The sequence below is a fragment of the Rhodnius prolixus genome, unplaced genomic scaffold, assembly GCF_049639745.1.
Source record: "Rhodnius prolixus isolate KJV_2025 unplaced genomic scaffold, Rpr scaffold_11, whole genome shotgun sequence".
In the NCBI taxonomy this organism is placed as follows: Eukaryota; Metazoa; Arthropoda; class Insecta; order Hemiptera; family Reduviidae; genus Rhodnius; species Rhodnius prolixus.
This window is the reverse complement of record NW_027411625.1, coordinates 3044920-3060989: the sequence shown is the minus strand read 5'-3', so window position 1 is coordinate 3060989 and position 16070 is coordinate 3044920. Positions and strand designations below refer to the sequence as shown.

General features: G+C 32.7%; 1 protein-coding gene across 1 annotated transcript in view; it reads left to right on the top strand.

The window, feature by feature from the left end:
• Positions 1-4338: 4338 nt before the first annotated feature.
• Tsp68C (Tetraspanin 68C) overlaps positions 4339-16070 on the top strand; it is a 49053-nt gene continuing 37321 nt past the window's right edge. The window contains exons 1-3 of the mRNA XM_074137667.1: positions 4339-4476; positions 5100-5309; positions 8431-8613. Coding sequence (XP_073993768.1) covers positions 4429-4476; positions 5100-5309; positions 8431-8613 — 441 coding nt within the window. The 5' untranslated portion in view covers positions 4339-4428. The remainder of the gene's footprint in view (positions 4477-5099; positions 5310-8430; positions 8614-16070) is intronic.

The window sequence follows — 16070 nt, the reverse complement described above, 5'->3', positions numbered from 1 at the left end:
GGTGTTTCTTATGAGATGAGGGGTGGGCGGGGAACAATGGACATTTTGGATTGCCTGCGTTCCTTCCCCTTTTTGGTGGAACCGCCATCTAATACAATACAATTCAATACAAACCACATTAAATGGAATCGCTGCGTGAGGGCCCGAAAAGAGATGCCCTACCCATTTCTTCTGAGATTTTGGGATACCTGTAGGGATTCCAATGTGAAGTTGTTGTTGTTTTCTCAAATTAGCCAAAAAGAATGTTGAATATTAGGCACCACCAATGGATTCAACAGTGAATTGGGAAATACCATGACTCAGTAAAAAATTTTGTTTTTTATTTTTTCTCAAAAACGTTTACTCTATGTTGTTTAAACTTCTTCTACTCATTGCCTATATCATACCTGTATTCTTCTATTACTTATTATTATTGTCTTTATTGATAATATATAAAATCCATTTTTCAAATAAATATCAAGGCACTTCCCATGGTCGAAGACCGTTTGAGGAGTTGATTAGATAAAATTTATACAATTAAATTAGCAATTAATATTCTAAAAACCTAATTTACACGATTTTTAGTATCATTATTTTTCTTTATTGTTTTTTTTCTTTCCATTAATATTAAAAATAAACATTTCAATCAGGCCCTAAAGAATATCCGTACCGCCAAATATGTAGCAGAAATCAACAGGAAAAAGCCAATTTTTACCTTAAACATTCAATCATTCTTAAACAGTCAATTTTTTTTCTGTTAATAGTATCCTAAAAATTTATAACTTAGGGTATTTAGATATTAAATGAAAAGATGCTCGATGTGGTCACAGTAACATAAAGAACAAATATCAACTGTATTTCCTTAAAAATATTTATTTAAATGCATTAGCTCACCTCTTACTTTTATTACCAATCTAATTTGTACTCGAATTCAAGAGGTTATTGTAAGTATAATTATTTTTTATTAAAATCCAGTTCCCTAGACTATGGCATTTTATTACAGAAATATCTTTAACTTACATACTAAATTATCAAGATGAATAATATGAAAATTAGAAATATTTATCCATACCTGATACCAAAATAGCTTATCTATTAATTATAATTAAAATATTAAACAAAGGAAAAGTAAGAAACTGTGAGCCATTTTGACTAGATAAAGGGCATTTTCCTTCATGTACTTGGATATGTAGAACAGTTGTAGATGTTCGAAATGGTGTAGAGCTTTTTCTTTTCTTTCATTGTGAAAAACAAAGGAAAAGTAAGAAACTGTGAGCCATTTTGACTAGATAAAGGGAGTTTTCCTTTATGAACTTGGGTATGTAGGACAGTTGTAAATGTTAGAAATGGTGTAGACGTTTTTCTTTTCTTTCATTGTGAAAAACAAAGGAAAAGTAAGAAACTGTGAGCCATTTTGACTAGATACAGGGCGTTTTCCTTTATGAACTTGGGTATGTAGGACAGTTGTAAATGTTAGAAATGGTGTAGACGTTTTTCTTTTCTTTCATTGTGAAAAACAAAGGAAAAGTAAGAAACTGTGAGCCATTTTGACTAGATACAGGGCGTTTTCCTTTATGTACTTGGGTATGTAGGACAGTTGTAAATGTTAGAAATGGTGTAGACCTTTCTCTTTTCTTTCATTGTGAAAAACAAAGGAAAAGTAAGAAACTGTGAGCCATTTTGACTAGATACAGGGCGTTTTCCTTCATGTACTTGGATATGTAGAACAGTTGTAGATGTTAGAAATGGTGTAGAGCTTTTTCTTTTCTTTCATTGTGAAAAACAAAGGAAAAGTAAGAAACTGTGAGCCATTTTGACTAGATAAAGGGAGTTTTCCTTTATGAACTTGGGTATGTAGGACAGTTGTAAATGTTAGAAATGGTGTAGACGTTTTTCTTTTCTTTCATTGTGAAAAACAAAGGAAAAGTAAGGAACTGTGAGCCATTTTGACTAGATACAGGGCGTTTTCCTTTATGAACTTGGGTATCTAGGACAGTTGTAAATGTTAGAAATGGTGTAGACGTTTTTCTTTTCTTTCATTGTGAAAAACAAAGGAAAAGTAAGAAACTGTGAGCCATTTTGACTAGATACAGGGCGTTTTCCTTTATGTACTTGGGTATGTAGAACAGTTGTAGATGTTAGAAATGGTGTAGAGCTTTTTCTTTTCTTTCATTGTGAAAAACAAAGGAAAAGTAAGAAACTGTGAGCCATTTTGACTAGATAAAGGGAGTTTTCCTTTATGAACTTGGGTATGTAGAACAGTTGTAGATGTTAGAAATGGTGTAGAGCTTTTTCTTTTCTTTCATTGTGAAAAACAAAGGAAAAGTAAGAAACTGTGAGCCATTTTGACTAGATACAGGGCGTTTTCCTTTATGTACTTGGGTATGTAGAACAGTTGTAGATGTTAGAAATGGTGTAGAGCTTTTTCTTTTCTTTCATTGTGAAAAACAAAGGAAAAGTAAGAAACTGTGAGCCATTTTGACTAGATACAGGGCGTTTTCCTTTATGAACTTGGGTATGTAGGACAGTTGTAAATGTTAGAAATGGTGTAGACCTTTCTCTTTTCTTTCATTGTGAAAAACAAAGGAAAAGTAAGAAACTGTGAGCCATTTTGACTAGATACAGGGCGTTTTCCTTCATGTACTTGGATATGTAGAACAGTTGTAGATGTTAGAAATGGTGTAGAGCTTTTTCTTTTCTTTCATTGTGAAAAACAAAGGAAAAGTAAGAAACTGTGAGCCATTTTGACTAGATAAAGGGAGTTTTCCTTTATGAACTTGGGTATGTAGGACAGTTGTAAATGTTAGAAATGGTGTAGACGTTTTTCTTTTCTTTCATTGTGAAAAACAAAGGAAAAGTAAGGAACTGTGAGCCATTTTGACTAGATACAGGGCGTTTTCCTTCATGTACTTGGATATGTAGAACAGTTGTAAATGTTAGAAATGGTGTAGACCTTTTTCTTTTCTTTCATTGTGAAAAACAAAGGAAAAGTAAGAAACTGTTAGCCATTTTGACTAGATACAGGGCGTTTTCCTTCATGTACTTGGATATGTAGAACAGTTGTAAATGTTAGAAATGGTGTAGACCTTTCTCTTTTCTTTCATTGTGAAAAACAAAGGAAAAGTAAGAAACTGTGAGCCATTTTGACTAGATACAGGGCGTTTTCCTTCATGTACTTGGATATGTAGAACAGTTGTAAATGTTAGAAATGGTGTAGACCTTTCTCTTTTCTTTCATTGTGAAAAACAAAGGAAAAGTAAGGAACTGTGAGCCATTTTGACTAGATACAGGGCGTTTTCCTTCATGTACTTGGATATGTAGAACAGTTGTAAATGTTAGAAATGGTGTAGACCTTTCTCTTTTCTTTCATTGTGAAAAACAAAGGAAAAGTAAGAAACTGTGAGCCATTTTGACTAGATACAGGGCGTTTTCCTTCATGTACTTGGATATGTAGAACAGTTGTAGATGTTAGAAATTGTGTAGACCTTTTTCTTTTCTTTCATTGTGAAAAACAAAGGAAAAGTAAGAAACTGTTAGCCATTTTGACTAGATACAGGGCGTTTTCCTTCATGTACTTGGATATGTAGAACAGTTGTAAATGTTAGAAATGGTGTAGACCTTTCTCTTTTCTTTCATTGTGAAAAACAAAGGAAAAGTAAGAAACTGTGAGCCATTTTGACTAGATACAGGGCGTTTTCCTTCATGTACTTGGATATGTAGAACAGTTGTAGATGTTAGAAATTGTGTAGACCTTTTTCTTTTCTTTCATTGTGAAAAACAAAGGAAAAGTTAGAAACAGTGAGCTAGTTTGATGAGATAAAAGGTGAATAAATGCTAATTTTGAACATATAGTTGATTATAAAGAATACATTAAAAATATCAATTCGATAAACAAATTTAGAGAAAACCATAAATGCTAATTATAAACTAGTAGTCTATTAAAAAGATAATATTAAAGAATAGGTCGAAAAGATTTAGAAAATATTTCAAAATGCAATTTTGGGAAAGAATGAACGCTAATTTTGAACCTAGTCTATTAAAAAAACTATTTTGGGAATCAAAGAAATACAATTTAGAACTTATATTCGATTAATTAGAAAAGATTCAATAATGCATTAAAAAGGTTTAAATATCAATTTAAAAAAAAATAAATAGGAAAAACCATAAATGCTATCTTTTCTACCATGTCACTATCAATTCTTAAGATACAGTAAAAGCAAGTTATGTTACGCAAACTTCTTAGATATGTCCAAGTTAGGTATGTATGGTATATTACAGATAATATTCTACGTAGTATTTTGTAAATATTATGCAGCTGTTTGTAAGTTCCGGTATGGTGTCCGGAAGTCGGGTATACAACAATTACTGAGCCGTAGTTCCACACGGTGCCTTGATCTAGTAGCACAAACAATTCTAACCATACCGTAGTTAGAATTACATAACTACGCGATGTTAGTACTCAAGTTAGCGCTTTTCACGTCGAATCTATTATCTTTAGTAAGTATTTTTTTTTTTTTAGATACTTCATATTTTTCTCTTAATTCTCGTAGTTAGATACGTACTTCTTATCGTGAAGATTTTTGATTTTGTTTTCACAGGAAATAAAGTTTAAGGCCTACTGAGTCAGAAAAAAATGATCTATTTACAAAGTGATCTATGTGTGTGTGATGGGATCTGTCTGTGTGAGGGATCCAGACTAACTTAGAAGATTAAAAATCGCAGAAATTAATGTTTCGCTTAGAGTGTCAAACAAAATTTGGGTCTAAATTGGTCAACGGGATGTACTTCTGAAGCAATTTTTTAGTTTTTAAGATTTCTTCAGAAATGGCTCCTCTTTAAATGGAATTGCTAATTGAATAAATTCAGATCTATAACTTATAATTATTGTAATATATTTTCTAGAGATGATAGATATATTATTTTGTCTCCGTATGACTACTTTTTATTTGTTGGAAAAAAATTGTTTATAGTAAAGTATGAGCTTCCGCCTCCGTCCACCGACACCTAATTGGTAGTTGGACGTTAAGCCCCACCTGAAAAAAATAGGCGATCACTTTACTTTCCTATATTGTAGTAAGAAAAAATCCTGAGTTTCTAACCAGATCTTTCATCTTTTCCAGATCGGAGGCATCGCTTTGTTATCGTTTGGTGTCGTCCTGATAAACAACCTGGAGTATGAACATGTCTGGACAACTGTGCCATCACCACTTCCATATTCAATTTCATTTTATGTGAAACTTAGTGCGTTTTGTCTTAGTGTGGTCATAATTTCTGTTTCCATCTGTGGTTGTTTCGTAGTTCGTTCATTTTCTAACTGGATTTTAGCAGTCGTAAGTATTCCAAAATACTGTAGCACTCACCGTTTATCTTTACTGTATCCCTTGCAAGTATGTTACCCTTAAAAACTCTAGGATCTACTAGGTTCTACAAAGAGTTCCTGTGTTTTTTTCCACCTGGAGCATACTACTTTCTAAACCAGGCCCGTGGAACTCGCGGTCCGCGTAACATTTTTGCGAGATTTGCGCCACGAAATTGTGTTAGAAACCTATTAACAACTGAGACCTATATTAAATTATTTATTTAAATTAATTATTTATTTTTTTTATAAAATAATTTCTTTGTTAAATCGAAAATTCAGGCTTTGAAAGAACAGATCCGATGAAATTGAATCTAAATTACGGGCCTCTTCGTGAAGTTCTCGCAAGTGTTGACAAGTCTTCAAAAGAAGTTACACGCTCTGTCGCAGATGCGGCAGAGAGCCTCTGAGTCATCAGACAATGTGCTGGAACATTGCTCTTTACGAGGTGTGGCTATTAAATAACGAGACCATTGCTGTAAAACAATTTATTTTAAATTTATTACATATTTAGTTATTATCACCTTCAATATACACCCCTCCCCTATCCCTACAACGCTCCATGCGAATTTACCATTGTTCGAAACAGTGCTGGAAGTCTTTTTCTGTGAGCTCCTGCATGATGCGTGCCGCTTTTTCTTTCACAGCTTCAACGGACTGAAATCCGTGTTCCTTTTAATGCAGATTTGATTTTAGGGGAACAGATCAAAAAGTCACATGGGGCCAGGTCAGGCGAATAAGGCGGATGGCCTAAAACTGGGATGTTTGTACTTGGCTAGAAACTTCTTGACAGACAATGCAGTGTGAGCCGGCGCATTGTCTTGATGGAGAACCCATGACTTGTTTTTCCACAAGTAGGGTCGTTTTTTTCCTTACTATTTCACAGAGTTGAACAAGCACCTCACGGTAGTAATGTTGATTAATTATAATCGATATTTTCATCCGTTTTGGGTGTGGAAGGGAGACCAGGGCGGTCATCATCTCCGACGTCTTCTCGGCCATTCTGGGAAACGCTTGAACCACTCAAAAACTTGCGCACGTGATAAACATTCATTGCCATAAACTTCTTTTAATAAAAGATAAGTTTCAGTAGCGGTTTTACCCAGTTTCATGTGAAATTTCGCGACAATTCGTTGCTCTACTACATGTGTAGTATCATGTTTTCGGCAAAACGAAACTAACACCTCCTTACACAAACGACGGTTCCGGTCAGACTGATTTCTCTATAAACACTTGAGATGCTGCATTCGAAAGAGAAGGCTTTACGCTGCACAGCTGTCGGTCGTTAAGATTTGGCGCATGGATAGTTCTTCTGTAGCAGCATCAGTCACTTCGTATTACTTACCGCCCATTGTAGGGTGAAACATGTAATCGCCGATCTTCTGAGGAAAAAAACTTACGAATGTATTGAGAGGATAACACAGAGGTTTCTTCGAGGTTCGCTGATAATGTTACTTTTTAGAGAGGTGGCTGGAAAGCATGAACCACTGACACAACAGTAAACTACAAAAGTAATGAAAAAGTGTAACTATAAATGTATCTGTCAAAGAGCAACCTCGATAAATCGTTACATAGGGGAGCCCAAATCGCATCATCCTTTCAAATTTTATCAAAATCGGGATAAGATTTACAGAGATATTTGAAATAAATATTTAAGAGGTGGCCTTACATAAATAGGGCTGACTCCTCTCTTGTAAGAAGTACAGTATCCAGAGTCCCAAAAGGCGCATCTAAATAAAATTCCGAATCGAATGACACCTCATTTATAAAAATCGGTTCGCGAGTTTAGTCGCTACTTGTTTAGAAAAAGAGGTTACAACTACAAGAAAAAGGAAAAAATGTTTGATAAAACCGTTTTTGCTCATATTTGGCAATTTTTTCTCGAACTCTATTAAATCTAGGTTGTCACCAAAAAAAATAAAAATAAAATACACTAGTAAACGAGAATTTACCCCATATTTTGAAGAAAATTTAGGAATTTTATCTTTTATAGAAAAAGAGAAAACAACTGGCAAAGTTGGATGTTTTCCAACGTTACGCTTTTTCGTGCAATTTTTGACGATCAACTATCCTACCGAAAAGGTTTCCCCCATGAAACTGTAGTCAAAATATAAATAGTTTAAACTTAATTCCAATATTATTTTCGGTATAAAAGATTATTGGCAATAATGTTGATCGTTTATATTCTCTTGAGCCGTGATACCCTTTTTATCTAAGTAAATTTGCCCCTTAAATGGACGTTTTGGTTTTGCCATTGCGGTAAACCGTATAATATTTAGGCATACTAACATTTAATAAAATTTCAAGTGATCATTCATTTTAACTGAAATTTATTTTAACAATTTTTAATCTCACTGTATACACCAGTATCTTAGTTAATATTGGATCCGCTAGATAGTGCGGACGTGTTGTCTTTCACCCACTTTGGATCTGAATGGATAATTTGTATTGTGATATTTCAAGAAGTACATTTAACTCGTCTCGCTTCTTATCTAATCATTTATTAGTGTCTGTACGATTAATAGCTTATATTAAACAAAATGTAATTTATTTTATTTAATATCAAAATTTGAAGGTTAGATATTGCTTTAAACTCAGATCGGAACCGAAAAATCGACCTTTCTAGAAATCGACCCCTGTTGAACAACAAAAAGTTTTGTTTGTATCTAATAGTTTATGAAAAATGGATGAAAATAAGATTGATTGCGGTCAATGTTGAACTACACTGATACGTCATTCTCATTGAACCAGAGAATTTTACTTTTTCTTAAGAAGAATAATCAGCATTTTCGTGCGAATTCGTTTGAATATCATCTGAAGTTCCTTAAATTCGTGGTTAAAAAAAAAAAAGACTAAAAGCACGCTGATACGCCATGCTTGCCAGAAATTTAGATTTTTATTGTAGGAAGAGTGCTTATGATTCAATTAACATTTAACAAACATTAGAAAGTTTGAATAAAATTCACAAATCCATTTATATTCATAATATTTCAGTATTGTTATAGAAACAAAACCTTGCGAGTGAACATTGCGAATTATTTTTTTCATTTTTTTATTCGAGAAATGATAATTAATTCTGTTCCTCTTTGTTGCAGTACATATTTGGTATTGTGATCTTGATGATGGCCGAGTGTATAGGAATCATCCTGGCAGCTGTGGCTCCGCAGAATTTGGTGACCAAGGCTGATGAGGAACTGATGATAGATATGTGGCAGAGGAACTATGGTGTACCAGGACGAGAGAAATATACTGTCTCCATAGACCACGTTCAAACTAAGGTAATCCTGAATTTTATGTAGTACTTGTCCCTTAATTAGGTTATAAATCACTTTTCTTTTCTTTTTTCAAAAATGCGTAGATGAAATTCGCTTTAAATATTACAGAGTCCCTTGTAGCAAAGAGTTGCTTCCTTTACAAGCAAAAATAGTTAGCAACATATAAATACATAATTGTATAATTTATAACCAGCAGGAAGGAAGATTATTGATTAATTTCAGTCAACATTGTTTATTTATTTTTTGCCAAGTTTTCGACCTAGGTCATCTTCAGGGCTAATGCTTCTTGACTACTATTATTTAAAAAAAAGTATATATATATCATTTATAAATAGTACAAACGATACAAATGTGCACACATATTCAGGGTGTTCCATTTTAAGACGGCTCAAATGCATTTCATGCTTAAACGGTTCATCTGAGCAAAAAATGGTAGAGGAAAAATTTGTTGCCCGTCATCTCTAGTTTCAGAATATGTGACTTGATTTTAGATTCCTGCCCGCATTCGCGGCAGACACGCGTCCAAAAGTAAGGGTTCGCAATTGACCCCCATTTTCATATACACGGTTTTAAAGAGTATAAAAAGTTATGAAAGAAACCGGAAACCGCAATTCGATATCTTCAAAATTAAAGGTGCTAGGCCATTTCAAAATCTGGTATTTATTAATCATATTTCAATTTTTTAACTTGTTATCAAAGAGAAAGAAGAGCACGCGATAGGTCATTTTTATGTATTTTTTCATCCCCTTTCTACTAAAAATATTGCCAAGGCAGTAAAGCTAGTATTTTTCTTAATATCGGGAAATAAGTAGTTTTCCGAGTGATTTTCTAAGCAATAATCAAATGTTAAGCTTCACAAGCTTAGACAAAAAGGGCTAAAAAATAATTTTACTTCTGTGTCTTTAAAGGTGGCTCCCTGGCTCGTAAGCCAGCTTAGCCAGGAGGTTATCTACTGCTCTTAACATTACTTTTATTAATTTTGTAATACAATTTGTATTTAAAACAAATATGCCAAAGTATTGTCCAATTCTCGACTTCTTTTCTTGCTGTTAGTATTTGTTGCCGAATAACGTCGTCTAAGTAACCAGAGATCAACGTATTTTGAACGATTGAAAAGTATCAAAGGCGGTCCGTCAAGATAGATGAACAAAAGAGCCGCAATTGTCTTAGTCTTCATCGAAGCTCATCATCACTGCGAAAACCCTGCGTATTCACATTCATTTAAAGACACTGGAAAGCTATTCAAAGTACAAATATAATGCTATAGTTTTTTTCTGGACACGTCTTTTCAAGAATGTATTCACGGAATGCTTCCAATCATTTCCGTTGTTATTCAGTTGCAGTCTGATTGACCATTTTCTAATTTCCACTTCTCCGAATGTCAGTTGAGTATTAGGTTAAGTAAAAGTAATACCTATTTGTACAGGCGAGCAACTACCAGTTAGGTAAGGGTTAGGGCGCCCCAGAGTTTAGTAAAGTTTAGTCAGGAATATAATAATATTATAAATCCTCTTGACAGTGTAGATACTCATTAGTGCTTATTATTAGTAATAAATGCTCATTAGTGCTTATTATAAATAATAATACTCATTAGTGAGGATACTAATTAAATTATTTCTTGTTTATTTGTTTCGTAAAACGTTTTTATGGTGTCTATTATAATTCTTACCTTGATACGCGTTCAGTGAAAACGTTGAAGTTTCTATTAAGGAATCAAATTCTTTATATTTCGTAAAGTAAGTATACTAAAAGCATCATTGAAATCACGTTTACACTAAAGAGAATGTTCAGGCACGAATGGAATAATATTATAAATCCTCTTGACAGTATAGATACTCATTAGTGCTAATTATTAGTAATAAATGCTCATTAGTGCTTATTATAAATAATAATACTCATTAGTGAAGATAGTAATTAAGTTCTTTCTTGTTTATTTTGTTTCGTAAAACGTTTTTATGGGTCTATTATAATTCTTACCTTGAACGCGTTCAGTGAAAACGTTGAAGTTTCTATTAAGGAATCAAATTCTTTATATTTCGTAAAGTAAGTATACTAAAAGCGTCACTGAAATCACGTGAACACTAAAGAGATCCTAATGTACGTAGTTGCGAAACTGTGGCACCTGACGGAGCTATCTGCGGTCAAATTCATTACTTAAAAGTAATTTTATTGTATAGCTCAGCATAAAAATGTATTTTGTAAGGATAATAACTTTTTATTTATCGGAATTTTCAACTGTAAAACTTTTTTTTAATACACTTTTCAAATAATTATTAACTTTTAGAGGAAATACTTGCTCGTGGTTAATCCTCGAAAATGAGTAATTAAGGGATCTCGAAGTCTATTCATTATACACACCATCTAACTTAGCAGCCTTTTAAACAATTTTCGGGTGATTCGGAGGCTGGCAGTGCACTGAAAAAAAGCCCCGGGCGCCAATAACCTCAGATGTTGACGCGCCTTAAATCATTAAAAAAAAAAATTATATGGTAATTCTAGGATACTGATAATTTTTAAAATCATATTATGTAGCAAATAGTGCATTAGCAGAAAGCCAACCGTCCAGACAGGCTAAATATAACCTATCGTGGAACAGAAGCCCTGTAAAAACAGAATGCAATGTGTCCAAGCTTGTTGGACGATGTTTTATTTTTAGTGGTTGTAAAAGGTCATTAATAGCGTTTGAAAAAATTAGTTTCTGAAACAGTCACAAATACTTTCTCTTACTAAATCGTTATTGTCAAATTTTCTATTAGTTTTGATTAAAAACCTGTATTATTTTGGTAATTAAGTGATGTTTCAACTGAGCAACCTTTTATTTTGAAGTTTATTCTAACTGAATCCTTCGATTCAGTCAGTCTTCGTTGCAGTTAGCCATTTCTTTTAATTCAGCTCTCTTTTCCTAACAAAGCATTCTCTGAGCTTGACACAAATATGGTTCCATTTTATCAATAAAAGAACAGCAGCATCTCCTTACTGTCACTAATAAAATTAACTAATCAAACTTTCAAATTTCAAAGAGTTTTTAAATTTAATGAATAGCATAGACTAAATTAATTTAGTGCATTACTGCGGACAGGTTACGATGTACTAATTCATATTGATTTCATAAATTATAAAGTTTTAATTGTATGTTTTACAGACTTCTTTATTGATTGACGATTATATTTTGTTTCTTTATTTATTTTTTTTCCATATCATATTAAGTCAACAGTTAATTTTCATTCCCAGATCTTATTTTATTATTATATTTTTAAAATACTTTATCAATAATTCTTTTGTTGATTTTGTAGATCTTTTCTTTTTAAATTATTTTTGTTTTCTTTTTACTCCCATTATTTGTATTATACAAGACAAAATCTCTCTCGATACTACCAACCATTATTTTGATTGATATTAAACATTAAAGTAACGCAATGAATTTACTCGAAAATAAAAACTTTTTTCATTATTATCATTCCCGAAGTTTGAGACGCAATATCTCGCTTGGTAATTTTCATAACTTTATGAAAGATTACTCAATTCAATATTGCTAATATCTATGTTAGTTAGTGTACTAAATTTGTTATTTCTTAGTTTACAGATAATGCTTCGAAAATTTCTTGTTAGAACCTTGAAAATTATAAGTTTTTTTGGAGTGTTTCATACCTTGTTTATCATTATTATTATTCAAAAATTAATTGTGCAGTGCTTTCCTAAAGAATATGAGATTTTATTGGTAGAAATTGTTGGCAATTCTAATCAGTAATACCCTTTGTCTGTGTCGCTGAAAGGATATGCAAAATACCAGTAAGTCTAGCTGATAGTGAGGCTGGTGAATGTGCAGTACTACTAGCCAAGGCGAGGGTTAGGCCGAGCCTTGCCCCAGTTCGGTGAGGAGAATTCTAAAAAACTAGTCACAGTGGGAAGTATCGCCCCCGCAATAACTAATCCCCTTCACAGCCAGGCTAGGTGTTCTTTAATAATATTATTTCTTTTATTTTGAATAATATAGTCTCTTCAGACCACATTTAGAGCTGGCAACACTTAAAGTAGCGTAGGTCGTCTTTGTCCTGATCCACTCATATAACTCCATAAATAGAGATACTTAATCACATAATCAGCAATTCCTTATTTTTTCATGTTGATATTTTTAAATTTGTTATTCACATTGTACAACCATTATTATATTATTCATTGTACCTAATTTTTACCATGTCTTCAATCAAATTAATTCTAAATGTGAGTCAACGTTAAATAATTCTGGGCGTGATGCACTCCACAACTTTCTCTTACTGCAGTTTATTTATATCATGTCAGCGGTGTATATTGCAATATTTATTTTATTCCCTCTGTTTTGTTTATTTTTGTAAATATTTATTCCTGAAATCTAAAAGCACTCATTATTTTTTATATTGTGTTCTTTGACTCAGCAGTGCTTGCCTTATTTTTTATTTTTTTTTTTTTATCATTCTACTTTTGTTTGTTGTTGTTCGTTCAATTTGTTTCATACCACTCTAATTTTTATGGAACACTTTTCTAAAAACAAGTAAGAAATAAGTTAGTGGTGAATACTAAAAAGAAGGCATTTGTGAGTGGGAAGGTAGTTAAGGTTACCTTTAAAGTACCTCCTACAATATAATGTATAATCCTGTGTCATATATTTTATATCAAGAAGGGTTAAATGTTTTGGTAAATCTCAAGAGTTTAACAAGATTTCTACAACTGAAATTCAGTTTATTGAATGATGAATAGATGTTTCATGTTTCTTAAGGGTCCGTTCACAACGGAGCTGAGCATAGATGATAGCAGAGATAATAACTGATAGAATAAAACATAATCGCTGATTAGTGTGCATAACGGAGCTGTGATACATGCAACATGTCCGAGTAGTGAAGAAGAGTTTTTATGTTCAGCAGCAACAAAATGGTATATTTTAAAGAAAAAACGCTTTAGAAAATATCATGGACATCCCATAAATAAAAAACGAAGTACTTTGGGTGAATTTCACTATTTATATAAGGAACTTAGAAATTATCCGGATCGTTTTTTTTTTGAATATGTGAGGATGGGTCCACCCACATTCGACGATATTTTAGAATAAATAAGTCAACATTAAGAAAACGGAAAAATTGTCATGGAAATCCTATAACAATAGAAGAAAAACTACTGATTACTCTTAGGTAAGTAATGGTTTTATTGAGAAAAAACAAATAAATACACATAAAAATTTATGCATGATTTAAAAAACAAAATATTGTTTAAAAGTAAATATTAAAATGATAACAAAAAATAATGAGTAAAGATAGCACTAATTAATTTTTCTACGTCCACTTTGAAGCTCCGGTACTGGAGTTCAGCTAGCAGAAAAATGAAATACTTAATTCTATCTTCTATGCTCGTTTATACCAGCGCGTATAAGTCGCAGCTTCGTTGTGCACGCTCACATTCGAATTTATTATGTTATTCTTTAAGCGCTGATGCATCACTCCTATCATCTCTGCTATCATAGGGTACGTTCACAACGGAGCTGTGAGCTTAGATGATAGGAGTGATGCATCAGCGCTTAAAGAAAAACTTGATACATTCGAATGTGAGCGTGCATAACGAAGCTGCGACTAGTGACTCATACCCGCTGCTATAAACGAGCATAGATGATAGAATTAAATATTTCATTTTTCTGCTAGCTGAACTCCAGTATCGGAGCTTCAAAATGGACGTATAAAAAAATTAATTAGTGCTGTCTTTACTCATGAATGGCTGTGGAATTATTTTTATGTGTATTTATTTGTTTTTTCTCTATAAAACCATTACCTTAGAGTAATCACTAGTTTTTCTTCTATGTTTATAGGATTTCCATGACAATTTTTCCAACGTTTTCTTAATTTTGACATTGTTTTCTAAAATATAGTCGAATCTGGGTGGACCCATCCACACATATTCAAAAAAAACGATCCGGATAATTTATAAGTTCCTTATATAAATGGTGAAATTCACCCAAAGTACTTCGTTTTTTATTTATGGGATGTACATGATATTTTCTAAAGCGTTTTTTCTTTAAAATATACCATTTCGTGGCTGCTGAACATAAAAACTCTTCTTCACTACTCGGCCATGTTGCATGTATCACAGCTCCGTTGTGCACACTAATCAGAGATTATATTTTACTCTATCAGATATCAACTCTGCTATCATCTATACTCACAGTTCCGTACGTTAATTTTGTCGCTGCAGAACAATAACGCTACACAATGCTAGAGCTCTAAGTAAAATCGAAGAGGACGATGTAAAGTATGTAAAGGTAAAATACTTGTCTATTTTTATTCAGGCGGGACTTGAACGTCCAACTTAACGAATTAGGTGTCGTGGACAGAACCGAAATCACATATTAACTATTAACATTTTTTTTTTCTAACGAATAAGAAATAGCTTTACTCGTGATTCGAACTGGGGAACTCTCCCTAACAAATCCACGCTTTTGTAACCAATTTCGTAATACTCGCCCCGATTATGCAAGATTGTTTTGTTTGAAATCGGCTACCCACAGTAGAAAATTACTCTGAAGGCATATTACAATTATGTAATATATGTATATTACATTAGTAAATCAATAATTTTTAATGAAATTACTTATCTATCAAAATTCCTTTTATGACCTTCTGCAGATGGAAAAAGGAAGGTACCCCAAAGGGTCATTTTGGTAAGGTATGCAGTTATAATGTCTGGATCTCTTTTAGCTTGTTCAAAAGAAGAGTTTTAATATAGTTGTAAAAAATGATGAATTTAAAATTTCTTTTGTATTTTAAACTTATTTTATTACACATTTTCTATTATTTTTCTTAATATAAATGAAACCATTAAAAGCTAATGTTTCTTTACTTATAAAATTACCATTACATCGATTAAAAACATTTAACCTAACCTGATAATTGTAAACATTTGTCTATGTTGACTATAAATTGAGACAAACTTTTCGATATCTGGTTATGATACATAATATTGTACACTAATGTGACTCCATTGTTCATATTGTTTCAAACGTTTCCCTTGTACAGAAAGAAATTTTAAGTAATTAATTCTGAGGTTGTATGTTTAGATTCTTTTGAACGTATTATTAAGTGTGCTTACCAAATTCAGAGTTTAAAAACAATGATAAGTTGGGAAATCGATAATTGTAGTGTTAAAAGCAAGTCTCGTGTATTCACACTAGATTTGTTTTCTTTTTTTAATGATTTAAGGGCGCGTCAACGTCTAAGGTTATTTGCGCCCAGAGCTTTTATCGTGCACTGTCAGCCTTCGGACAGAGTTCTCTCGTTACAGACAACACTGTCCATCACCGGACAGTTAGCTGTAAGAAGCTCCTAGGAAGAGAAAATCTAAGGGCCAGCAGCTGGATTCGAACCCGGAACTACCGCGTATGAATCCAATACGCTAACCGCTTAGCTATTCCTTTTCCTAACAAGAATATTTATTTGAAAAGT